Here is a 27148-nt window from a genome sequence, read left to right as displayed (position 1 = left end):
ACCCCTGCACCCTCTGCCCCCCCACCCTGCACCCTCTGCCCCCTGCACCTCTGCATCCTCTGCCTCCTGCACCCCTGCACCCTCTGCCCCCTGCACCTCTGCCCCCTCTGCCCCCTGCACCCACTGCCCCCTGCACACTCTGCCCCCTGCCCCCTGCACCCTCTGCACCCTGGCCTCTGTCTCCCAGGCCTGTGCCTAAAACTCCAGCTCTGCCAAGGTGACATGCATCAGAGGCCAGGGGTGGGCACACACGAAGCCCAGAGCCACGCTGATGGAGCCTGTGCGATGTCGTGGCTTCCCTGCCCTTTTCACGTATTTATTTCCCAGTCTTGCCGTTGTTCACTTTCAAGGGGCCTGTATCTTAAAGCGGGTGCTGGATTTAATGCGAATAATGGCAACCGTCTAAGCCGTGGCTAGCCCTAGCTTTAATTACAGTGACAGAGGAGGGACTGGGCTGAAATACGGAAGGCAATGCTCTGTCTCCTCCGGGCCCTTAACTGGAGAAGAAGGCGGGGCTGTGCAGCGAGCGCTGTTCCCTCGCTGTTCCCTCACTGTTCCCTTGCATCCTGGGTTTAGAAAGGCTGGCACAGGAGCCCCTCCAGGGCATCCGAAACCAGGTCTGCTGTCTCTGTGGTGACACTTTGGGATTTGGTTTACATACGGGCTGCATTTTGGCCCCCAAATCCACATCTTGAAGTCCTGACTGCCGGGACCTCAGCACGACACCGTATGTGGAGGTAAAGCCTTTAAAGAGGTAACTGAGTCCAAATGAGGTCCGCAGAGCCGGCCGAATCCAGTCCGAAAGGTGTCCTGACGGGAACAGGAACCTGGGGCACAAAAGGCAGAAACGCACACGCAGAGAAAGGCCACGTGACATGACAGCAGGAAGTTGGAGCCAGGCCTGCACCCAGCTTGACCGGGCCTCCCGGCCTCTGGACCGGGGAGGTGGGGAGGAGGGGAGTCAGTCTGCTGTCCGAGCCACCCGGGAGCCTCAGACGGTCCGTGGGTCTGGGAACGCCTGTGCCCTGCTTGGGCTGCCTCTGCGTGAGGGCCCAGGGCAGACGCTTCAAAGTGCCCCCCTCCTCTTCCGTGGGCGAGGCTCCCCTGGGGTCCGTGGCGAGGGGCTCTTGAGCAATCGGCTAAGAAAGAATTCTTGAGACGTCTTTGGTGCAGACACAGGTGATCGTGTTAAAGCACGGGGACAGGACCCGTGGGCAGGAAGAGCCGCACTGGCCTTGCACAACAGAGTGACTCTGCTTGTGTACTTTCAAGGCAATGGGGCAGGGATAGCCTGAGTCTCGAAGGGATCTGGAAGCAAGGCTTTCGGGACCTTGAGGGGCTAGCTACTGTTAAGACAAGGTGGCTTTTCATCTTTAATAAAGCAAAAGCATCGAGGGCGGCCAGGGTGCATGTTTCAGGTGTCAGTGGGCCACAGGCTGTAAGTAAGGAGATTTAAATTAAAGCCACATTAATTTAAATTAAGCCACATTTCCCTTGCCTTTGTTTCCCTCATCACACGGGACCCCGCAGTGGGGCAGGGCTTCTTTCCGAGGTGGATTGGGGTCTAGACCCAGGGGAGAAGCCCACCGGGGCAACAGCAGAGGGTGTCGTCCCCCCACCTGCCCGGGGAGACACGCAGGGGCAGGGGTCGGAGCGGCCAGACGAGATTCAGGACTTCCTGTCACAGCTGAAGTGGAGTCATGTGACCCAGCCACGCCACTCCTGCGGTCTCCCCGCCCCCACCCGGGACAGATGGAAACAAAGTGTCCGCACAAACTCTGTACAGGAACGCTGGGAGCAGCAGGGATCCGCACAGGCTGAAGGTGGAAACACCCCAGGCGTCTGTGGTGGAAAAAGAATTTGTACCAAGCACGTGTTAAAAACAGCAAGGCAGATTTTATTTGAGCCGCTGCAGGAGGGGAGAGAGGCGTCAGCGGGGTGCTGAGCTCTGCTCCGAACAGAGCCAGGCGGCTGGGGGTTTCGAGCGCGTGAGCACGGGGAGGGGGACGCGAGTGCCTTTGCCCATGAGCTTCGAGGAGCAGAACAGAGCTCAGAGGAGCTGCCGCTTACTGACGTTGGACTGAGCTCTGTAGTCGTGGGTGGAGGGCTCACCAGGCCAGGACAGCCTAGAGCCTCGAAGCATAATGCGGACAGGCTCACGTGCCGGCTGATGGCCCAGGCCCGGGAGGGCTGGTTGAGGTCGGAGGCGGGGGAGCGGAGCACAAGCGTGAATGACTCAGGTCGTCTCCTCCCGGACCTCGTAGGGCCAAGGACCCGGAGATGCCAGCTGCTGTGTCTGCAGGTCTCACGAGGACGCACCTGCCGCCCGGCAGACGTCAGCAGCCTCCCCCCTGGGCCTTCCCGAGGGCCGGGGTTGGTTGGGTTCCCGATTCTGGAAGGCTGGTGGAGCTCCAGGGGCAGCCAGCTCGAGTGTCACCAACATGAACCTTAAGACGCGGCGGCAGATCACAGGGTGGCCTCAGGCTTCGGGGAGGGGCACGTGCCTGCACCTGCCTCGTGCCTCCGTGTCCGCCCCCCGGCTCCCAGGCTCAGCAGCACACACGGCCTGTGGCCAGAGGGAGGCCGACAGCCCCCTGACGTCTGTGAAGGGAAAGGAAAACACAAGTGATTCTCTAAAAAGCGGCCATCAGGAGGGAGAAGCCCTGTCTGCCCCAGGCGCACCCCGACTCCACCCACCTCCCCCTGCGCCGCTCCCTGCACTGCCCACGTCCCCCTCTGGCGTGGCTAGGTCGGTGCACAGCCCATCACGGCCACGTCGTGCCTGTGCCAGGGCGGGAAGGGTTGATTCTGGAGCCCAGACGGCGGCGGGCAGTCGCGGGGTGGCTGACGACACGGGGAGGAAACCGCTGCGCCCCTCTGTGCCCCTCCAGGGAGGGGGAGGGCCTTGCTGCCCGAGCCCACTCACCGGCCCCAGGAGTGCGGGCCACGTCTGTCGCTCTGCGGGTCGCGTGCTCATTACGCTGCATTATCTGGTCCGCGGCTCCCCTAAACCGGCTCGGCGTGTCCCTGCATCTCTCAGCAGCCGTCCTTCCCAGACGAGACTCCGCCTACGGTCGGCGCTGTGCTGCCCTCCTCCTTCAAGGAGACCCCACTGTGTCCCAGGCTTTAGATCCCGCCAGAGCGAGGGCCACCTCCCGGTCTGGGTGACCCGTCAGGCCCTTGACTCGCCATCCGGTGAGCGCTTGAGGTCACGGGAGAGACGGGTCAAAGGGCCCCGCCACCTCTGATTCCGGCGCACGTCACCCAGACCCACCTGCAGCCCCTCCCTGAGCTGCAGAAACCTGTGTCACCCACAGAGCCCTGGGTCACCGTCCCCCTCGAAGGGAGTGAGGTGGGCAAGGACTGGGGGCTGCCTGTGGTCTGTGTGCCCAGGCCCCCCCACCAGGCCCAGGCGACCCTCCTGGGAGCAGAAGGGCTGTCGGTGCCCCTAACCTCCCCTTTCCAGTGATCTTTTCCTGGGGAGCACCTCCCGCCTCTTAGCAGCCTCTCAGAGGCACGTCCCCACCAGCACCGCCTCCAGCTCGGATCCATGGCCCCTCCTCGCGGCAGGAGGAACGAGTCCCCCGAAAGTGGATCCAGGGGGCCCATCAAAGTGCAGAGGCGCGAGAGAGCAAGGGCTGTGCACTGCGGAAGCCCGCCTGTCCCAGGGAAGGCAGCGGCCCCTGGCTGGCCTGCGGGCTGGGGCGCCAGGTGCTGTGGGTCGGCCTTGCTCCCTTAAGAAGGACCCTCAAGAGGACGTGTCCAGAGGGAGCTGCATCTCGGGGTCCCAAGCCTCGGCGGTCTGGGCTGCAGGTGGACATTTGTGGATCGGCCTGTGGGCTGGAGGGGCGGCCCTGTCGTGGGCGCCGCGGGACCCTCTGTTAGGGCTCCAGTGGGGCATCTCTGGAAGGAGATCAAATCTGCACACTCGGGAGAGCCAGCTGGGTCCCCGTGGACGACGCTGGCCGGTGGGGGGGTGGGTGCGGGGGGGGAAGGGCAGGCTGCTGGGTCCCCGCAGAGACTGCCGTTCTCAGGCCCCGGGATGAGTCCTCACCCGCCGGCGCAGGGGGCCGGCCCTGCAGGGGGGACGCTCCATGCCCAGCCCCCACCCCGGGTTTGTGGAGAGCCTCGGAGGTAGCAGATGTGTGGCGCCTCGGGAAGCTGGTATGCGATACACTAACGGTGAGGGGTTATTAAATCAATTTATTACCTGGACGTCCCTTCCAGCCGAATCCATTTCAAACCAATTAAACTGAAAAATGGTTGCAGAGAAATACTCACCGGGGCTCTGTCGAGTCAGGAATCTACTTCTGTGGGGCCGGCCTGGGTCGGCTCAGCCTGCCCGTGACGCCCGAAGACAGCAGGTCCCAGCTCCTGGAGCCTGTGTCACGTCACATGGAAACTGGCCCTTTGAGATGTGACGGAGGGGCCTGAGATGGGGAGGGTGCCCTGGATTATCCAGGGGGCCCCACTGTTGTCACAAGGGGCCTTACAAGGGACAGATGGAGGGACATTGGACCCGGAAGCGGAGAAGCCGCGTGAAGACGGGGCAGAGGCTGGAAGGTAGGGCCACCGCCCGGGGGCACTGGGCCCACCAGGAGCCGGGAGAGGCAGGAGGGACCCTCCCCTGAGCCTCCGGAGGGAGCTGGGCCCCGCGACACTGTGATTTCAGACTCGCGCCTGCACAGTTGGGAGAGAATAAGCCCGGTCCTTCAAGCCCCGGCTGCGGGGGCTTTGCACACACTGCTCTGGGGGAAGGAGCCTCTGGGCCCCGAGTGGACGTCTGTCCCGTCCCGATGGCCTGGGGCTTCCCAACCGCAGGCCCGGACAGCTGATGGAGACGGCGTCCTGTGCCCAGATCCAGCGCCCCCCCGAGCCTGCCCACGGCCGCCCCTCCCCTGGCCTGGGTGGTGTGGGATCCGTGTCACTTCGTGTTTTCTCCACCGGGTTCCACTGGTCCCGTGCACTTGAGGCCTCGGCAGAGCCCCTTTCCCGGGCATCGAGAGGATAATGTGACACACACCTGAGCGAGGAGGCTGGCTCCTCAAATAAGACCCAGGAAGCCGCGGAGGCCTGGGGGCCTGAGTCGCTTAAGCCTCCGACTTCGGCCTAGGTCGTGATCTCATGGTTCCTGAGTTCGAGCCCCGCGTCGGGCTCTGTGCTGACGGCTCGGAGCCTGGAGCCTGCTTCGGATTCTGTGTCTCCCTCTCTCTCTGCCCCTCCCCCATCATGCTCTGTCTCTCTCCGTTTCTCAAAAATAAATAAACATTAAAATTTTTGTAAAAAAAGACCCAGAAAAGCCTTGGCAGGCTGGAAGCCGGGCGCGAGCCAGCCGCTGCACCCCGGGTCCTGGGCTGAGGCCACCGTCAGCTGTGGTCTGGGCAGAGCTCCGCACGGCCGCCCCTCCCCGCGGGCCGGGAGCCCCACGTCGCCATCTGGCCCGAGGGTAGCGATAGCAGTGGGGACTAGGAGTTCGCTGGGCCTCCTGGTGGGTGTCTGGGGTGGGGCGGGGGGGCACGTGCCCCTCGGCCCCTGTGTCCCGCACTGGGCAGCCACAGTGCTGCCTCTGGTCTAACCCTTCGGTGACCTGCCCGCCTCGGGGAGCCCAGTGACTGGGTGTGCGGTTGGGCACAGGGGGCAGGACAGAGCCCCTCTCCTGGGCCCTTGGGGCCGAGGGCTTTGGGATCATGGGGGACGTTGAGAGCAGTATTGTAACGGAGCATGATGCTGTCTCCACGGTGGCCGCCTGATCCCCGGAACCCCTTCGGTGCAACTCCTGAGAGGCGGGCGACGCTCCTGAAAACCTGTGCTGGGCCAAAGGGGTGTCTTACGGCCCCAGATGCCCATGGGAGGATTCACCGCGTGGCTGGGCTGCACACACGGCAGGGAGACAGCATCCAGTTCAGATTCCGAGTTGGGTGGTGGGCAAAGCCGGGGCTTTGATCCCGGCTTTGACCCCGCTGAGCTGGGCTCTGGGCACCTGCGGTCACCAGCCCAGGGCAGTCTGGCCATCGGGCCGGCCTTGGCTGCGACCTGGGCTTGGGAGGGTGCTAGTGATCACTCACTCTTCCCTTCTCCCGAGCCCAATCCTGTTAGGGGGGAAGCCTCTTCCTGATGGGTCCCGCGCTCTTACCTCTTGTGCCCGGAGTCTGGCGGCAGCGAGGGCTGGGGGAAAACCCGACTTCATTTTTTGTGGATGACTTTCCTCCGTGTGAAGTTGGGTCTTAGGCGCGTTAACTCACGCACAACGGTAACCAAATGCCTTTGGCTATAAGCCTCTTTCCTCCGTGGATTTCGGAGCATTTCGGTGCTAAAATATGAGGATGTCTTGGCAGACTGGACCCTCCCGGCGGGCCGTCCGTCATCTGTGTGCACTTAGAACAACAATAATTATGGCAATAATAATAATATTAGCTCGGGTTGGTGCAGTGCCTGACGGCTTCCAAAAGCACTTACACATCCCTCGTGGGGTTTCGTTCCCACCAAATGCCCTGGAGACAGACGGGGAGGCACGAGAGCTTCCACCGGAGACATGCGGCTGGAAACCCACGGGGGCAGAGAGAGGGCCTCAGGTGCGTCCAGGCTGTGGCCCTGGCTTTCGGACGCCTGCACCTTACCAGGGACCCCGCCCGATCCCTGCCCACGCCCTCAACCCCCCGCTCCTCCCGGGACCCCCGTACCCGGCACCCCTCTTGGTCATTCTCGTCCTCCACCCACGTCTCTGACTCCTCCTGCTCAGGCCCAGCGGGTCTCCCACCCACGAGAGTTCACCTGCGCTCTGAAGGCCCCGCCCCCATCACGCAGCTGGGTGGCCCCTCCTCCACTGGGGGTGGGGGCTCCCCGAAGCCATGAGAGAGGTTCCCTCTTCCTTCCCCCCCACCGCCCCCCGCCCAGGACAAAGCCGGCCCTGGCCTAGACCTCCGCAGGGTGCGGCTGGGTCCCCACCCGGGCCCCCGCCGGGCATGGCTGGGTTCTCGAGCCCTCTCTGCCTGGCTACCCGGGGCTGGCGGGCGGCACCGTCTTCCTAGCACTGGAGCTGGCTGAGCTCCACGCGGATCAACCCAGCTCTGATCTGAGGGTGGTCCCATGTCCTTTCTGGAGACCCGCAGAGACGCCCCTGTCTGCAGGCTGGGAGGATGGTCTGGACCCTCTGAGCAGCCTCCCCCGCTCCCGCAGCGCCCGCGGGTCTCAGGGCCTGGAGCCGCTCCCGAGCACCGAGGGGTTCCCCAGGAACGGCCGGCCCCATCTTTCCACTGCAGACTCACCACGAGCGCCTGCGCCTGGGCAGGAAGACGGCCGGGGGGGCCTCGGGGTCCGTGGAATCGCAGTGAGTGTGGGCGCCGGGCAGGAGGCGGGCGCGACCGGCACGGCCACACCAGCGAGGACGCGCGGACGCGGGGGGATCACGGGGGGAGCAGAAGATACAGCTGGTGTAGATGCCGGGCAGCCTCGGCTTTGTAACACGCACGCACACGCGGCAGGGAAAGGACCGGACACGGTGTGCTGAGCTCTGAGCCCGAGCACAGCCGCCCCGGGAGGCGTCCCGGGCCGAGGTGGTGGAGGCCCCCAGACGTGTTCCCCGGTGCCCGATCGTGGACACGGGACCTCACCTAGCTTGGAGCCTCCCCACCGGTACAACAAGACCGGGGGGGGAAGAAAAGCTCGCGCGTTTTGGGGGCATCGGGGGATGGGCGCCCGGCACGGCTCACCCACCCTCAGCCCACGGCAGCCACGATCGTGATCCCCGCTTGGCGAGATGGCGGGCTCTCATTTTGGTCTTCACGACGTGTGTATTTTCTAAATTCTCCGTCAGGATTACGTATTCCTTTCAGGTCAGGAAGGACCATAAGCGACTCGAAGACTTGCTGCCGTCCCCGTCTGGCACGGTGCCCGGGTGGAGCCCAGGATCTGCGCCCCGTGCGGTCCCTCCGGGGGTCCCACCACAGGAAGCAGAGCCGGGGGCCCTTTCTAGGCCGGAGCCTGACCTGCCCTCCTCCCTCCCGTTTGCAGAGAGCCTCCCGGCTGCTCTTGCTAACTGGGGCCTGGGGTTCGTTACCGCGCTTCCAAAGAGAGCAACTGTCCCCTTGCCGGCCGCGGTCAGGGCCTGCGACCTGCTCTCCACACGCCACTTAATAGCAGCAGAAACGGGCGGCCGCCTTTCTGAAATGGAAACATTGACCTACATGCTCCAGAGCAGGCACAGAGATGGGGCGTGCTGGCTCCGCCTTCCCTGACCCTGGCTTTGCATTTTTAAAGAGCTGCGAAGGGCATTTGCTCCCAGAATTTCTGACAAATCGGCTCCGCCCTGTCTCCTCTTCGGGCTCATGCAGGCCACACGCGTGTTACCCAGCAGCTGCAGACTGGAGGGTCCCAGAGAGCCTCGTGCAGGGGCCTCTGCGGCCGGGGCAGGGAGGGGTGCGACTTTGAGGGTGAGCCAGGGAGAGCGCGTTCCTGGGACAGGCCCGGAGTGTGGGGACAGCAGGAAAGCGCCCCCTTGGTGGCGGAAGCCAGAGGGGACCGCAGAGGGGCTGGAGCCCAGGCTACCTGCAGCTGTGGGGGCTGGCGGGGGCGTCCGTCCGGAGACCCGTCCCCCGACTGCAAGTCTTGCCCTGTTCGCCCTGCCCGGGCGAGGCCGGCTGCATGAGGCCACACTGACCCAAGAAATGACGGAGTCGATCAACGAATGGGGAAGAAGAGACACATTGACAGAAGAATCCCGAATAACGTCTGTGGCTGCTGGGCCCTCACACCCGCGAGTGCGGGCGGTACATTGAGACTTCCTTCCTCGGAGAACGGCCTGCCCCTGCCACGTGGGCAGGGCTCCGCGACACGGAGGCCGCTGCTGCCCCACGGCCCGGAAGTCCCCGAGCGCGGGCCCAGGTTGGCTTCCTCCCGGGCTGCTCTCGGCCGCCGGAGACGCGCGGCGAGGGGCTTTGGCCAACCTTCCGCCACAAGCGGCCTCGTCCAGGGCCGGCTCCCGCCACGTCCCAGCCGTCGGGTCCGCGTGTCCCCCACGCACTCGCCGAGTCCTCCACGCGGAAGGCAGGGCCGTGGGTTTCTGCCAGGCTGGGACTCGCCCCGACAGGGTCTGAGCGGACAAGGCTGTGTTTGAACACGGATATTGGCTGGAGCCACCCGGTCCTGTACCCGCCCTGCCGCAACAACCCCGGGGCGGCCGGAAGGACGTGTTTCCCATCCGGGCCATCTCTGGGGAAAAGGTAGCCTGGGGGCTTGGCAGGGCACAAGCATCGTCTCCAGAAGGTTCCGAGGGAAGGTCCCAGATGTCAGCACAGGAGATAAGATGCAATCCACCACCGCTGCCCCCACTGGCCAGTCACACGGCCGTCTCTGCCCGGGGTCTCCACTTGGCCTCCTCCTCCAAGAAGCCCTCAGCGACCCTGCTCCCCCTCCCTGAAGAACCCCGCCAGCTTCCCTAGGGGGAGGGCATATGACACGTGTGCCCCCCATCCCTCCTCCCGCCGGCCGGCCCCCTCTCCCAGGAGCTGGTCACCTCTGTTCTCGGCTGAGCCCCCGCGTGACAGGTGGGGAAAGAGGGAGGCTGGGGGAGCTTCGACGAGGGTTAAGAGAAGAGAAAGGCTGGAATTGGGGCACCTTGGCCACTGGTTACTGCTTGGCAGGGCCCTGGGAACCTGGGACCAAGCCCCTCTGGCCTAGGGAAGGAGCCAGAGGGCGGCCCTGGGGGTGGCCCACGGGCCAAGCTGTGCTGTGCAACCTCCCGCCTGGTACCCAGAAATTCCCCGTGTGCTCGGAAGTCGCCCCTGAACGCCTAGGCGGGGCGCTACTTGTCACACTTCCCCAGGGGGGTTTTCCAGAGTGTGGGGCTCATTGCAGCCCAACTCGGCTCCGCGTAAGCGTGAAATACGGCAACCAGAGGAGCAGGGAGTCTCTGAGCTTCCGTCCGTCATGGATATGCAGCAGCGGCTGCCTCGACCCCCCCCCCCAGCAATCCCCGGAGCAGGGGGTGCCCACCGCCGAGAGAGGGGAGCGGGGTCTGCATCCCGGGGTGCTCCGGGCGCTGCAGACCCGCCCGACTCTTCTGCTGAGGCCACTGCCCTGAGGGACCTGATCGAAGGGGGGAGGGGAGGCTGCCTTGGTCTGGCACCTCCGTTCTCCCCCAGAAGCGGGCGCTGGGGACGGGGTGCAGATCCAGACTGTGCATTTGGCAGGAAAGTCCTACAAGGGCCCCCCCAGGAGACCTGTTTCCAGGCCGGCCGTAGCCGTGACAGTGGACGTGCTCACACATCCAGGCAAAAAGCTTTTCCTGAGGCATCCACCTTGCGGCAGAAACAGGCTAACTCCCCAGTGACAAGGGGCCATGGGCACTTCGGTCCACGCTGGTGCCTCAGAGGTTCCAGAGCGCTGCCCAGCTGGGGGTCTGGATGGAGCTGGGGAAGCCCCGGAACCCCTTCCCCCACCCCCCACCCTGGCCTGAGCTCCCGCTGCGCAGCCCGGCCCTGGGAGGGGACGCACGGAGGCGTCAGGGCGGGAACCACGAGGCTGCTCAGTCCCCAGACCGGGCTCTGCCGCCCCTGCCCTGCGCGGGGCAGACCCTCACCCTTATCCTCGCCAGGGCCTGGCGCATGTGTGGACGCTGCCCCCGCCACGTGCGACCCTCTCTAGGCAGACGCCTTGACCCCTGCCCATAGCCCAGATCCCCGGGGCACGGGCACACCAGCTCCAGGGCTCCCCGAGCCCCTTGTCCCCTGCACTTCCCCCAATTCGGGGAGGTTTTGCTCTCAGGACCTGTGCCTGACCCTCTTATGGCAGCCACTAGAGCCAATCTGCCTCCTTGTGCAACTCAAAGCAGCTCAACTGTTCTGCCAGAAGCTTCTAGAAGACACAGTGCTATGTCCCCGATTCTCTTCTCCAACGTCGTCCTGCAGAAACCAAATGGGCCGGGAATGGACATCACTTGGAGGCAGCCAATTCGTCCATCACTGGGAGACCGATCGGATTCTGTCTGGGGAATTGGTGGGCTCGTCCCCCGGGGAAGGCGCAGGGCACAAGAGACAGGCAGGTGTCCTGCCTGTACCCAGGCCTGGGTCCCGCCCCTCCGCCGCCGTCCCTCCACAGCAGAGGACCCCCAGCCTGTGCTCCCCGCCAAAGGGACACTTCCTGCCCCAGTGGGGCTGTCCCCCCACCGCCAGATGGGGGTCAGGTCTTGACCAGGCTCCGCGTCACATGCTTCTCAGCATGAGTGGGACAGCCAGTGCCGGTGCCGTTCAGGGCGTGTCTTTAGCTCCTTGCCTCGCCCCCGTCAGCCTCAGGAGTTTGCTATTTGTCCCCTCACAGGCTTACGGATCAGGGCGCTGGGCTCCCCTCCCAGAGGTGACAGCGCTTCGGAATTGTGGGCTCGAAGCCCTCTGGCAGCGGGCTGAGCAGGGACCCAGGGCGCCCACCGAGACACAAACCATCTGCTGGAACGAAGAGGGGTCTGGGGGACCAGGGAGCCCTGAGGGCAAGTGATGGTGACGCCGAGCAGCCCTGTGCACAGGCTCAGGGGTACCTTGGGGGACCCTGTCCTCCAATGACTTCCGTCCCACGCGGAGTGACCCGGGACGGCCAGGCCCGCGGTGGACACTGGGTGCAGAGCCCGCGAGCAAGTGGATGAGGACGACAAGGGCCGCTCGTGTCACTTCTTGGGGTGACGCCCAAGCTGCCGGGGAGCAAGGTCCTTGTAAAGGGGGACGGGCCTCCTGGGAGCTGGGCTATGACCCGTTAGCCCCTCTATTGGGCCCACACAAAGCGTGCAAGGGAAAGGCGACCTTGAGAAGGACCGTACCGCTCCCAGCGGTTTCGGTAGACCCGGTACCCGCCCTGGTCCCGCACGCTTGCCCTGCTTCTGCCCGCAGCCTCCACGGAGCCACCGCGGGGTGAGCGCTGGTGAGGGGGGTCCGGTTCGTCCGTGCGCGGGCTCCCCGAACCTCACACACGCCGGAGGGGAGCCCCTGTTGTCTCATCTTGCAGACGAGGAACATCCCAAGGTGGCCCGTGAGACGCTGACCCCCGGCCCCCACCCCTGCTCCCCGTGTCTGTGGGTTCGCCTCCTCTGCGTCCTTCACATGTTTGGAATGGAGGCCGACTTATTTCGCTCAGCGCCGTGTTGAACCTCCTCCCAAGGCTCATCCACGTGGTTCCGTGGCACAGTGACATTCCGTGGCGTGGACGGACGACGTGGGACTGATCGGTCACCCGCCACAGGACACCGGATGGCGTCTACCTTCTCGCTGGTGCGAACCCTGCGGCTGAGAACGTGAGTGTGCCAGGGTCTGCTCGTGACGCTGCCACGACTCTGCTGGGGACACTCCCAGTTGGGGACACTCCTGGACGCGGGATGACAGGCCCGTGTGACGGCAGTTCTGCTGCTCTGAGGGAGCCCGGTGCTGATCTCCAGAGCAGCTGCAGCGCACGGGCCAGGTGCCCCGGGTCCTTGCCACCTCCTTTTCCTGCCTCTGTGTGTGCGTGTGACAACAGCTCTCCCGCCGTCCCGGGTGGCCTTCTGGACATTGTCCCTTTGTTTGGCAGGTGTCCCGTCTGCGGGCGAGGACACTTGGGTCAGAGGGGCTAGGAGCGTCCCATGTCACATGGCCAGTGAGCTCCCGGTGGGCCCCAAGCCAGGCCCCAGCCTCCGGCCCAGCGGGGACCCTTCAATTTCCCCCCAAGAACACCCTCAGTATTGTCTTGTCCGATGAGCACGGCCGTGAACAGATGAATGAATCGTGGATGAGTGAGCACCACAGCGTGGGTGGGACCAGCCAGTGGCCACCACCGAGGGTGGCCTGGGTCTGCCCGGGGGAGGTCAGGCTGATAAGATGGGACAGCCAGCGGCGGGGGCTCGGGGGGGACCCTCAGGCGTGGAGCCCCGGGAAGGCAGGGTGCAGACAGAGGGAAGGAGGGGCGAGAACGCACGTCCGGGCTGCGGGCCGTCAGATCGAGGCCCCAGCAAGGCGGGTGAGGAGCCCGGGCAGAGGCCAGGGGATCGAGCCCCAGGTCGGCGAGGGCCAGTGGGCAGCGTGGAAACCCATCTCCCCAGAGACCCTGGCGGACATTTTAGGGCCAAGAAAGGGAAGGATCTTTGAGGAGAAGGAGAGGGAAAGGCAGTTCTCTGGTCAATGAACGAGTTAGCGACCTCCATCTGCAAGCCACTCAGCCTGCCCGCGCCTGGCCTACCTTCGCCAGCTGGCGGCTGTGTCCGGAACTCGTCAGCGCGGCCCGGGTCAGCGTGAGGTGTCGCTGGGGGGACCGTGGGACGTCTCCCGTCCCTGGAGCGGGGTGTGCCCCCAAGCCGTGCGCGTGCACCCCTGTGTCTGGGGGAGGCCAGCCCAGGAAGGAGCATTTGGGGCCCACGCGTTGGGCAACCTGTCTTGGCCAAAATAGTCATCACAGGAGCCTCAGCTGGCCAGGGACTTGCCAGGAGGGGGGCCGGTTTCCAGGGGAAGGACCGTGGGAGGGAACCTCTGTGGCTAAGAGCTTGGTTCACCTGTCCCGAGTGTCAGGCATCACCTGGGGGTCTGTCCCACTGACCTCGGGAAAGGATGGGGTGAGAGGGGCCAGAGGATCTCAAGCTGATCCCAGCGCCTGAGCCAACCCCTCCCTGGCTGCACTGCCAGCAAGGCTTTGGGCCAGAGTGGCGTCCCACACCCTCCTCTGTCCCTGGGGAGATGTGCACTTACATATCCAGGCGTGTCCTTGCACACGGACACACACACACATCTTGAATCCCCTCCCTGGGTCCCAATAGCACCTGCCTTGAAACCCTCAGGGCTGACGGTCCTACGCCCTCTGAGGCCGGCCAGTCTTCGGTGGCCCAGACACATGACTGCTGCCTCCCCCGAAAAACAAGACCCCGCAAGGCTTCCCGTCACGTCTTGTCATGCCCGTGCATGGACCCCTGGGCCCGGGAAGTGCTGCGTCCCCTTCAGGGGAAGCCCACGGGGCGGGAGGCAGGACGCTGCGGACAGCGTTCTAGCCACAGGGAGAAGGGGTCTGCTGACCAGCTTCCTCCCCGCCCCAGGCCACACTGCGCAGATGGCACCTGCTTGGGGTCCCGGGGGGCCCAGGCCGGGGAGGAGACGGGCGGGAGGCAGTCAGGGCTGCGCCCGCATGGCCCAGGCACCTGGTCTGTGCTAGGGTCGCAGAGGGTAGTCCTCGGCGAGCTCGCCTCTGTGCCAGCAACGGCTCCAGGTGCTTTGTTAGCCTTAAGTCACCAAGAAGCTGGAGACGAGCTCTGGATACTCAGGTGGTGTCGCCCCTCGAGGCCACGGAACGGTCAGTGGTCGGGATTTGGAGTCAGAGCTGCTGGAAAGGGAAGGGGCCTCTGCTGTCCGCCCCGTTGGAGGGGGAACCCAGGACGGGCCAGCTCGCAGGGGCTCCGCGCACGGCCGGGCGTCCAACCCCCACGGCCATCTGATTGACGGTGCTCGCGTTGACCGTGGTTTCCGAACCTTCTCTGCAGCGCGCGAGCTTGAATTAGGCTCCGAAGCCCACACAACTGCCACTTGTCGGCAGGTTTCCCGGGGGCTCCTTCAGCCCACAGGAGTTCCAGGCGGACCGTTCGTGCCCCCCCACCCGATTCGTATATTGAAGCCCCGGCCCCCGACGTGATGGCGTTAGGAGGTGGGACCCTGGGAGGTGATTAGGGTTTGATGAGGTCCTGAGGGGGGGGCCCCCGTGACGGGATCGTGCCCTCATGAGACGCCAGAGAACTCGCTCTCTCGCTTACTGTCCTCCAGGTGCAGACACGGGCCCAGAGGACACGCCACACGCTGCCGTTCAGGCCGCCCCCGGCCAGCGGTGTCCCCGCCCCACGCCGGGTAGCATTCTCGCCTTTCTCTTGGGTCAGAGGAATGGGATCTCTTGTCCCCTGGGGTCCCCCACAGTCCAGAGTCTGCCGACCGCATCTTGGGCACCTCTGTCCCCGTCCTCCCTGTGGCGTCCTCTGACCCGAGTCTTGACGAGAGCCCTCTGCCACGGCTGTCATCCTCCGGCACCGTCCCCAGGAGGCTCCGTCCCCACAGGAAAGGTCAGAGGGACGTGTGGCTCTCCCCGGTGCTCCCGCGTGTCCAGAAGGACCGGGATGGCCTTCCTGAGCTGAGTTCTGAGCTCATAGATGCCCATGTACTTGGTGTGTTTCAGTCTTACTACAGCTGTTATTTTGGGGCCCAAATGTCTCATCACCCACGTAGTGGGTGTACCTACAAGCTGTGTCCTTTTCAAAAAAGGTTTTCTTTGTTTAAAAAAAGCCCGTACCACTCTCTTACAAATGACTTTCCAGTTTGCACAAAGCCAGCGTCTAGGGGGACGCACGGCTCTTGATTCCCGCGGCCCCTCTGCCTCTTCCGCATCTCCAACCCGATCCGTGGACGCCGCGTCCCCCTGAACGTCTCCGGCTCCTCGGTGCTTCCCCCGTTTGCCGGGGACCCGGCCTTCACCACCTTCTCAAGGGCTGAGCTGAGACGATCTGAGCCAGGCTGTCCCAGGAGCGGCTCCACGGTCCCCAGGACGTGGCCTCTGGGTGATATGCAAGGCCCAGCGGTTACGGTTAAGCCGGGTCTCACAAGAAGGATATAACACAACCTCTCCTGGGGTTTCGTTAACAGAACAAGAAATGGGACATCTTCTCGGCTTTGTAAACATCTGCTCATATCAGGAGAGTCCCGGGTGTCCGTCCCTTGCTGACCTTTGTCCCCCTGAGGGGATTGGGGTCAACCTGTAGGGACTGTAGCTTTCTTGGGACAGGTCTTCAGAGACTCCGCAGACCCACCTTCCTCTGGGACCCCCCGGCAGAGGAGGGGACGACGCAGATCGCCAGCGTGGACACAAGAATGTTCACTGATGGGGCCACACCACTGCCACCCCAAGGCCACGGCCCGGCAGCGTCCCGCCTGCGGCTTCCGGTTCCCACGGAGAACAGGAACGGCTGGGAGATGACAGTGACTTCACTCCCCATCAGACTCACAACCCAGAGCCAAGGTTGGAAGGTTCTAGAAAAGCGGTTGAAGACATGGAGTTTCCCCATACACCCTGCAGCCCGTCCCGCTTCTGCTTCCCCAGGTGGCAGCCGGAGGCCAAGGGCAGGGAACTCAGGACACCCGGTGCACAGGTGCACGTCTCAGGGTCCAGCTGCACACCGGACACGCCCCGCAACGTGCCACAGGTCAGCGGGCAGCATCTGGAAGCCGCCAGCCATAACTGAACGCCACGTGCCCAGGGACACACGCTAGGCCCGGGCGTGATCACTTTTCATTTTTTTTAAATTTATTTATTTATTTATTTTTTTAATTTTTTTTTAACATTTATTTATTTTTGAGACAGCGAGAGACAGAGCATGAATGGGGGAGGGGCAGAGAGAGAGGGAGACACAGAATCGGAAGCAGGCTCCAGGCTCTGAGCCATCGGCCCAGAGCCCGACACGGGGCTCGAACTCACAGAGTGTGAGATCGTGACCCGAGCTGAAGTCGGACGCTTAACCGACTGAGCCACCCAGGCGCCCCCACTTTTCTTTTTAAATGTTTGCTTTTGTTTAGTTTTGGGAGAGAGCGTGAGCACGCGAGCAGGGGAGGGGCAGAGAGCGGGAGAGAGACTCTCGAGCAGGCTCTGCACGGTGAGCACAGACCCCGACGCGGGGCTTGACCTCACAAACTGAGATCACGACGTGAGCCAAAATCTAGAGTCCCCAACGCTTAACCGACTGAGCCCCCCGCACGCCCCCAGGCGTTGTCACTTTGACCCGGACCACCAGCCTCTGGGCCAAACTGAGGGGTCCTCGACAGTCCCTGAGTTCGGGGGGGGGAGGGTCTCACCTTCCAGGCCCAGCCCTGCACGCCTTTGCCTTGAGCCTCCCCCCCCCCCCCCCCACTCAGGCAGCCAGCTCCACGGGGATCTGGAACCCACGCCAACCTCTTATTTAGAAAGCTGAGATCCCGTCTTCCACCCGCTCCTCCCCACCCGCCCCCCGCCTCCCTTGATTGCATTTCTAGCAAAAATCCGATCAAAATAGCAGTGACAGGCTTACTGGCCGGTGGTTTTCGGGGGCACCCATTCACCCATCACCCAAAATTCCACTCAGCCCCTGCTCCGTGCAGAAGTCTGGGTCCTGAAGCCAGCAGGAGGGACATACACACGCCAGTTAGCTTTCTTCCCTCGTCGACGAAAAGCACCGAGTTATTTCCTTTCATTTGCAGCACAGGATTTTATTTTAAGCGTGGTGAACAATATATCAAAAAGGGAACTACGAAGATGCCTATATTTTAAATTCTGTAGCACATACCAAGATTATAAAAAGAGGAGAGACCAGAAAGTATTTTCATTACATAAAACTGAAGACCTCGGCATTAATCATTCATAGGAACTTCCTGTCCCCCAAAACGTCTGCTGGTATGACACAGAGTCACAGAAACGCCAGGGTCGCGGTCTCCCGGCCCGTGCAGCGCAAGGTGGGGAGTGGGTTCCTGGTCGGTATCCTCGTGTGCAGTGAAGGGAGAGGGAACCCGCTGGGGTCCTGGGCTCCCCCTTCGCTGGGGCTCCGTCCTGTTTCCTCCCCTTCACCGCGTCGCTCCCGGCCCCCCGGATGGAGGGGCGCCAACGCCGAGCCGGTCCCTGGCAGCACGCCGGGAAATTGCATGGGCTCCATGGACTCCTCCCTTGTCTATCTGGGCAGCCCCTTCTCTCCCAGCCCCTTCCCCTAAAGGCACAAGTCCGCGCTGCCTCAGAGTCGCGTGCGCCTGTGGTTCCCCAACAGGACGGTGGGTCCACACGCTCCCCACAGAGCCTTCATCAAGAAAGGACACTTGCAGTTTTAAAATGTCCTCTTCTCTACGGGGCGCCTGGGTGGCTCAGTGGGTTGAGCGTCCGACTTCAGCTCAGGTCACCATCTCGCGGTCTGTGGGCTCGCGCCCCGCGTCGGGCTCTGTGCTGACAGCTCAGAGCCTGGAGCCTGCTTGCGGATTCGGTGTCTCCCTCTCTCTGTATCTCTGCCCCTCCCTGACTTATGTGCCCTCTCTGTGTCAAAAATAAATAAGCAGTAATGGGGCGCCTGGGTGGCTCAGTCGGTTAAGCGGCCGACTTCGGCTCGGGTCACGATCTCGCGGTCCGTGGGCTCGAGCCCCGCGTCGGGCTCTGGGCCGATGGCTCAGAGCCTGGAGCCTGCTTCCGATTCTGTGTCTCCCTCTCTCTCTGCCCCTCCCCCGTTCTTGCTCTGTCTCTCTCTCTCTGTCTCAAAAATAAATAAAACGTTAAAAAAAAAATTAAAAAAAAATAAATAAGCAGTAAAAAAAAAAAAAAAAGAAAGAAAGAAAGAAAAAAAGAAATTATAGAAAAAAATCATGAAAAATTTCAGAACTCCGGCCACAGAGCCTGAAGCCAAGTGCAGGGCCCGGGGGCCCGCCCAGTTTGCACGCTCGTGAGGCCGGCCTGGGGGGTGGGCAGCGGTGGAAGAAGCCAGATGGACACACGTATTGTGACGGGAGCATCACTGGGGTCTGCTCGTGGATTGGATGTGGGAAGAGAAGCTTCTAGAACAACTCCAAGGTTTGCACTCAAACACCTGGAGGGGTGGAGCCAGTGCTCTCTGCAGGGCGTGGGGGGTGCGGCTGAGTTGGACGTCCCGCTGGGAGGGGTCACCGTGCCCGCGGTGCTGGAGGCCTGGATCGGATGGGGTGGGGGCTCAGGGGGAGGGGGAGGACACGGAGGGGCAGGCCGGGGGCGCCCCTTGTTGGGGACGAGCCAGGGAGGTACGTCCCGAGGGGCCACCTCAGTGACACCGGCAGGAGACTGACCAAAGCAAAGAGTCAGTGGGTGTGGGGTCTCGGAGGGGACCCGTGAGAAGAGATGAGGGGGCGGAGTAAGTCTTTGGACTCGGTTTGGGATAGAAAAGGGGCAGAGGAATAGTCTGGAGGGACAGGCTGTGGGCGGTTCCGTTTGGGATTCTCCCGGCTGGCTTTGTGACCCGGGACACTCAGCATCCTTCCGGTGCCGTGGACGGAGTAGTGGAGGTCGGGAGGGGGCATTTGCCTGCAGCCGCCTGCCCTGCGCTGCCGTGAGGACCCAGGTACGTGCAGCATCGGGCAGCTGCCATCAAGGGCCACCGTAATGAGCCGATTGTCCTGTGATGTGTACGCATGAGGTCACCTGTGTGATTCTGATCCCCGGCTCTCACAGACCCGCTGCGGGCGGGACCCTCACCACCAGAGTGTTGGTGACAACACACCCTCTTGGGCAGGACCCCGACAGAAGGGCGCGGGCTGAGGGACCGTCCCTGCTGTCCCTCAGGTGTCCCCACCCGGGCGCTGGGCTGGCCGGCCGGACGTGCTGAAGACGAGCTGGTGCCCCTGCGGCCACGCAGTCCCCAGCCATCACTGCCTGCCGAGCAGTGACGGGCAGGAGCACACGGTCCCCACGGGTGCCCAGAGGCGCTCCTGTCCAAGCCAGACCCTCCTCTGCTGCCTGTAGGTCATCTCTGAGAAGTCCACACTCTCTTTTGAATGGAGATTTTCAGGTCACCCGAGGGCCTGGAATGTGGGACGGGCAGGCGTTGAGATGGATCAAGGGTCACACCTGAGTGGAGCGGGGGACCCCGTGCCTGGCCAGAAAGCCCAGGGGACCTCGCGTGTTGGAGCTCCTCGGCGCCCACCGAGGGGCTGCCGAGGCACCTGGCTGCCCGGGGCTGGTGCCCGAGCGCGGGCTGCACAGAGCGAGGGGGCCAAGGGCGGGGTGCGGCATTGGGAAGTCTTCCAAGGCAGGGGACAGTTGAGCCACGGACAACTGCCTCCTCTTTGCAGACTGATGCTGGACAGCCCAGGCAGGGGACAGAGGCGCGTCCCCTCACGCCGGGTGGACACACGGGCTGGGGATCGCACAGTCACCTCCAGGGCACAGCCACATCTGTATCATGACCTTGGAGGGCAGACGCCCTGAAAACCGGAGCCTGAGAAGAAAAGACGCATAAACATGCTGTCCCCAGAATGTGGTCTTTTCACACATCAAGAAAGGTCCCACGGCACCTGGTAAACTGAGAATAATGTGTCTTCAACACACGGCAAAGGGTTACTACCCGAGCATTCAAGGTCTCTTACAAATCCATTGGGGAAGGACCAAGAAGCCCACAGAAGAAATTGGAAAAGTGCACGAATAAAGACTCAACACAAAGGACGCACAAATGGCGTTTCAATGCCAAGAAAATGATCACGAATTATATCAGAAATGTACATCAGCCGCACCATGTGCTGGCCGGAGCCTCGCCCGTGGAACTTTGGAGTGGGTGTGGCCCGGACGGCATTGGGTGGCTGGACAGGGGCCCTCAGAATAAGGAGGCATGAGCTTGGGGGGGCGGCGTGACGGGTTGGGTCCCACGCTGACATTGGAGGTACCACGTCCCTCCTTTCCCTGCTTCCGGGTGCCTTTCTATCTGCATCAAGGCTGGGGGAACAGGTTGAGCACCTCTGAAGGCTGGGTGGAGGCCCCACTGGAGCTTGGAGGGGGGACAGTCAGCCCCGTGGAGAGGACCCGGCCCTGTGAGTGCTGTCCCAGCCCCGGATGGGCCATGTGGCACTGATTCAGCAAAGGGATTAACTGTGGCAGCAAAGGGATTAACTCATGCGGGTCCCCAAAGCAGATGCCCCGGGAGTACCCCTGCTGGCCCGGGGAAGATGCCCCAACACGGGTCCTCCCTGAGAAGGGCCCTTGGCCCGGGACGCCAGCTTGGGCGAGGCCCTCGCATCCCTGACCCCGCGTGACGGCTCCCGGCTCCGCGCTCCTCTCCGAAGACTCGATTTCAAGAGGAACTTGGCTGAGTGACAAATGTCTGTCTCCCCTCCTCTCTCCACACCCCCCCAATGTGCCCGGGTGGGCAGTTCACACATCAATTTTCTCCGCCGTTTGCAGGGCAGGGGGCTCCGAGGGGCAGGACAGGGAGGAGAGGCCCCCGACCTACAAACGCGGCGGCCGTTTAGACAGCGCCGTCCGCCGAGGGAATGAATCCTCTGTGTTGCAGAAAATGGGGCTAGATTGAGCCGCACCTGCTGGGACGATTCAGCTGTTCAATCGATACGGCTCCTCCGTGACCGGACACAGTCTGTTGCAGAAGCCAGCCGTCCGCCGTGGACGTGGGCCCGGGAACGGTCGGGGTGGGGGGGGGGTGTCCTGGAACCAGAAGGGAGCCTGGGCGGCCCCACCTTGGCTGCCCTCAGGCCTGGGCGGAATCACGGTGGGGGGGTCCTGCTAATTCTGTCCCCTTTTCCAGGAATAAGTCAGTCCCCGCCCCAAACCCCGCCTCCACATCACATCAGTAACAGATCGTTGGCAGGACGCAATACTCCAGGGGTGCCACAGTCCGCCACGGTCCTTGCGGCCTCACTGCCCGGCACCGTGTGGCCCCACCATCTGCAGTCCCCATCCCCCCACTTCCCGGCTCAGGCACACAGCCAAAAGCTGAGTGGGAAGCCCTCCGTCCCGGATCAGCAGTCACGGTGCGGCAGGCGATGCGGGCGTGATGCGCGGAGGGGTGGCCGCCAGACCCCGCAGGACATCCTTCCGCAGGCACGTTTGTTGACAGAGCCCCGGCCACGGAGCCAATCCCTTCCCCGCGGGGGAAGGGGGTGTCTCTCATTCACTCCGGGACACCGGCCGCGATCAGGTCCGGGTGTGGAGGGTGACCCTGACCTCGGGCGCACGGAGCGCGGGACGGGGTTCTGAAGTAACGAGCAAGCTGTGCAAACCGGTGTGGAAGGAAGACCCCTTCCAGGCGGCCACACACCGGGGCGGGGGACGGAGAGGGGTGCAGGGCGCCGCACGGGCTCCGGTGACCGTGCCCGGTGACCGAGGACTCCGCCCAGGTCTTGGTCTCTGGACGGGCAGGATGAGAGAGACGGTGCTCCGGGTCGGCGCTGACCCGGCCCCTGCCGCGTGGGAGGAGCCTGTGGGACCATCACAGACGTCCCCCGACGCATGCTTGGCGGTTGGGCACCTGCTCCGGACCCCAGGCACTGGCCCGCACTGAGTGCGCGGAAACAAACTGCCCTCCCATCGCAGCGGACATGAGAAGACCCAGGTCTCTCTGGTTCTGGTCCAGAGCAGGATACAGATCCGGAAAGAATCGTTCAGACACGTTCAGCTAAATGCCCCTCCCACCCGACTCCCCTGCTCTGCCTTCCCAAGGACCCTGTTCCGCCCGCCCCGAGCCCTCGCCTCCCACGGCAGATTTAAGACAGGCCTTCCCTCGGACCGTCCCCGGCTCCGGCCGTGATCTGGGCCTGGCGTACTGGGTCCTGCACACTTTGGGTCATCAGCTCGCCAGGGGTGCAGACCCTCAGGACCGCGAGGGAAAAGGAGCGTGGTGACCCAGACGCCGGCGCCGGGAAGAAGGATCCCTAGTGACGTGTGGTCGCCCATCGCCTGCCGCACGATGTGCAGACGTCACCCGCGGACCGAGCGTGTGGTCCTCAGAAGGCACAGGACTAGATGAGGGAACACCCGTAAAACCCTCTCGAGGGGCCTGGCCCGCGAGGATCGCGATGCAAGCCCTGTGTCCTGTAAGAACGGGTTGCTACTGGCCGTTGGAGACCAGGAACCTTGAGGGGCGCCTGGCGGACCCTGCAAATAGATTTGTTCGGACAAATGAGTGTTTTTGCACAGTCCACCCTGAGCTCTTGAAAGCGGCAGACGGGAGAGCTACTTATTCATCAATAATTATTAACATTCCCTCACTCATCAGAGAATCTCTGTGGCTGATGCTCTGCCGGATGCTCACCTCCTACATCCCATCTCCTGTGCTCTTTCCAGACTGAGACGGCGGCCGTGCAATCGTCTCGTGGCCAGGCCGGTGTCCCCTGTCCTCAGACCCGGCACGCGTCGTGCCACCTCAACCGAGAAGGCGCAGAGGACGCGGGGCCAGGCCACGAACATGCCACGCCCTTCCTCCCACCTTCTTCTCTGGGGTGGCCTCCCCTGGCACTTGCCGCCATACTGGGAGGAAGCAGCCACACGGGGAGGCCACGCGCGGGGGCTCCGGCAGACAGCCAGCATCAGTGGCCCGCGTGCGAGGGACGAGGGCTCCCGTGAGTCCGGCCCCGGGCGCTTGCGTCTTCCCCGGCCCTCAGGCCACCCCAGCCGACGCTCTCTGGGGCAGACGCAAGCTGTCCCTCCGGAGCCCTGCTAAAATGGCAGCTGTGTGTGCAGAGTAAACAACGATGCTGTGCAAGCCCCGGGTCGGGGTGACGTCACGCACGGTAAGCGTGGGGCAGAGTGTGGCTCACGGACGGGGCGGCCAAAACTCAGACCTGACACATAAGAGGTCGGCTTTGGTACCAGGTGGCAAGAGGGGGCCGCAGGGGCGGGAAGCACGCGAGAACCTCGTGGGCCATAGAGTGCCGGCGGCCAGGGCGTGGGAGGTCAGTGGATGCCACGCGGTCTTTGTGACGCCCGGGCGGAAGTCTGCTACCAGTGCGGTGCCCGTGGTTCGGTGGAAAATCAGAAATACGCTCAACGACCTCCGGGAGTCTCCAGACAATATATTCCAAGTGCCGCCTGGTCACTCATGCGGGCCAGCGACAAAATGCCAGAGGAGAGGGGAGAGGGGAGAGGCGAAGGTGGGCCCGTTCCACATAAGGGCCCGGGACGAGCTACATCTAAGCACACGATGAACTCTCCTCCCTGCCCCTCTGGCTGGTAAACACGTCGAGAAGTAAAAAATGGCTTCCAGGGTTCCATTTCCGGTGTAGATTACCTAACAAACCAATCTTGTCCCCCAAAGCTTCCGTGAACGCTGGCGCCCTGGGTGGGCCCCCGAAGCCACGTGCACCGGGCAGAGGGGAAGCTGACGGAGCCGAGATTTGCACCCCTGCCATTCGCGGGTGTGGCAGACTGTGCTGCCCGCGTCCATCCAGGTAAGCTGGAGTGACGTCACAGAATCCAGAGTCTCGTAAGAAAGCAGTGGTTTCCAGAAGTGTCGCACAACCGAGTCGTGAGGAGAGTGACACCCTTGCAAGGGAGAAGAACCTGAGATAAACCCAACGCTACTATGCTCCACGAAGGAAGGGAAGACAGCCTCACCGTCAATGGAGAGGCAGAAAATCAAGCAGAAAACGTCAAAAGCATCCACATGGAAACTCTAGCACTGAAAAATAAGTATCATGAATGAAAAAATTTACCTGTGGGGCTTAATTAGCAGATTGGAGATGACGGAGGAGAGACGCAGTGAAGTAGAATACAGACTGAAAGATAGAAATCACCCGACGTGAAGAAGAGAGAGAAAACCACCATGAGAAAGAGTAGCATCTTAGCAATTTGAAAGTGCTGAGGGAAAGCCTTCTCGGCCAAGAATTTTACGTCCAACGAAAGCAGTCTCCTCAACAACGAATAAACATGTTCCCGCTGAAGGAGAACCGAGAGAATCCTCCTCTAGGACCCTATGGCGCAAGAAATGTAAAGGGGCTCCCTCAGGCCGAGGAGAATGATACCACGTGGAAATGTGGGTCTTCAAGAATGAGCAAAGAGCATCAGAAGTGGAAAGTACATGGATAAATAGAACATGAGCATTTCCCCTCTAATTTCTTGCAAACACCTAAGACTGCCTACAGCAAAAAGTAGACGTTGTCTTGGGGGCTTATCACGCGTGTGAAGTAACACATTTGATGACGATCCCACGAAGGATCAGGGTGTGAACACCCTTCTGGGCTGAAGGGACACAGCATTGACCGGGTGGACTGAAAAATTGGGGAGTGTATGCCGTATCCCGAGAATAACCCCCAAAATAACGACACAAGGATGTGTCACTTAAAAGTCAAGACGTAGATCATGGCGGAATTAGTTGTAAAAATAGTCACGTAATCCAAAAGGAGGTAAGAAAGTACAAGAGCAGTAACAGGCAAAAAGAGGAAAAACTAAATACAAAACAACACACCTAAACATTGATAGAATAAGTAATCCAACTAAAAAGGCAGAGGTCATCGAATGGATAAAATGCAAAACGAGACCCGACTTCATACCGTCTGCAACAGAAGCACCTTAAGTACGAGGACAAAACAGGTTGAAAGTGAATGGATGGAACGCCTACACCATGCAGACAGTAAGGATAAGAAGTTAAGGTGGCTTTGGGGCGCCTGGGTGGCTCAGTCGGTTGAGCGTCCGACTTCAGCTCAGGTCACGATCTCACCGCTGGTGAGTTCGAGCCCCGCGTCGGGCTCTGTGCTGACGGCTCGGAGCCTGGAGCCTGCATCCGATTCTGTGTCTCCCTCTCTCTCTCTCTCTCTCTGCCCCTCCCCTGCTCATGCTCTGTCTCTGTCTCTCTCTCAAAAAGAAATAAACATTAAAAAAGTTTAAAAAAAAAAGAAGCTAAGGTGGATTTACTCACATCAAATACAATAACTTCCAAGGCACAGAATGTGGCCAAAGATAAAGACATACATTTCATGAAGATAAGAGGGTCCATTCGCCAGGACAAGGAAACAAGCACAAACAGAGCCTCGGGGTACATGAAACGCTGGGTAGAACTGGAAGAAGAAAGCAAGTCCATAGTTGTAACAGCAAAAGGGCTGGAGAGAGAAGTCAATAGAAACATAGAGGACCTGAAAAACATCATCCATCACCTTGACAAAATTGATATCGAACACTAAACCCAGCAACTAAAAGATGCACATTCTTCCCAAGTGCAGATGGTCTGCTCACCAGACGGACCCCATTCTGAGCCACGGAGCAAATACACTAAGTGTAAAGGAATCGAAGTCAGACAGAGTGTGCTCTCTGGCCACAGAGCAATTAAACCAGAAATCAACAGTGAGAGACCTAGGAAACTCCCAAACGTACGGATGCCAACAACATCTAAGTAACGCGTGCTCAGGGAGGACATCACCATGGAAATTAGAGACTACTTCACCCCGAGGGGATAACGGAAACACAACAGGTGACAGTTTATGGGGTGCGGTTAAAGCCGGGTGCAGAGGGAAATCCGTAGCTTTAAGTGGCTTCTGTCAGAAATGAATAAAGTTCCAAAATCAAACACCAAAGTTTCTAACTCAAGATTAAAAAAAAAACCATCAACTCAAACCAGAGAAAAGAATAAAGATAAGAAAAGATACCAGAGAAACAGGGAACCAACAAAAACCAGAAAATGGGGACAAAGCCAGACACTGATTCTTTGAAAAGATCACACAGTTGACCAAATCGGAGCCAGACTGACCGAGGGGAAAAAAATAAACAAAAAACAAGAAAAACACAAACGGTCAATATCAGCAGTCAAAAAATTGCTATTTCAGGGGCGCCTGGGTGGCTCAGTCGGTTGAGCGTCCGACTTCGGCTCAGGTCATGATCTCATAGTCCGTGAGTTCGAGCCCCACGTCGGGCTCTGGGCTGACAGCTCAGAGCCTGGAGCTTGCTTCGAGTTCCGTGTCTCCCTCTCTCTCTGCCCCTCCCCCATTCATGCTCCGTCTCCAAAATAACTAAATTTTTAAAAACTTTTTTAAAAATTGCTATTTCACCGCCCGTGAAATGCTTTTTTCTCAGGTTCCACTGGACTAGTGCTGTTTTCAGGCACAATCATTTCACGGGCGGTGCCCCTCAATCCGCTGATGAGCGATCCAGTGAGTTGCCAGATCCCACAGTACCTGTGAGAGCTAAAGGCACAGAGCTTCTTTATGAAGCTTTACCTAGTTCTTCCACGGACCAGCAGCCCAAAGCCGATATGTGGCACAACTTCGCAAGAGACATTCTGACCGTCTATTTAAAGAACCTCAAAAAATACAAAACTTGTGTTAGAAGCCAAGTCACCAATCTGAAGAACCCCCCCCCAAAATTCTCACTTACAACAAAGCTTGCTCTCTGGGACCATGTCGCCGGGAGAATTTGCCGAAACGGCTGTCATGGAAATGGCACACGAGGACCTGAAGCAGTTGAGAGCCGCATACACGGAATCTCGCATCCAGGAACACCACTTGCCCCGAGTGGTGGGGGGCGCACAGACAAAATAAAATGCGGAAGCTGTGAGAAGTTCAACTGCAAGGTCACCGTAATCACCAGAGGAGCACCTTTCCTTGCAGGCTGGGTGCGGAACTCAAATGCAGACGAAGACACGATGACCTCTGTGATCTGTAATGAGTGTGGGGAACAGTGGTACCACAGCAGGTGGGTATGCCTGTAA

General features: G+C 61.4%; 1 protein-coding gene across 1 annotated transcript; it reads left to right on the top strand.

The window, feature by feature from the left end:
* Positions 1-12230: 12230 nt before the first annotated feature.
* On the top strand, positions 12231-27148 carry LOC132663890 (transcription elongation factor A N-terminal and central domain-containing protein). The gene is given in 6 exon segments (XM_081790869.1): positions 12231-12274; positions 16075-16177; positions 19291-19466; positions 26542-26794; positions 26796-26961; positions 26964-27148. Coding segments are annotated over 6 exon segments (927 nt in total).

This window comes from Panthera onca, chromosome D4 (genome assembly GCF_046562875.1).
Source record: "Panthera onca isolate mPanOnc1 chromosome D4, mPanOnc1 haplotype 2, whole genome shotgun sequence".
In the NCBI taxonomy this organism is placed as follows: domain Eukaryota; kingdom Metazoa; phylum Chordata; class Mammalia; order Carnivora; family Felidae; genus Panthera; species Panthera onca.
This window is presented reverse-complemented; position numbering and strand designations above follow the sequence as displayed.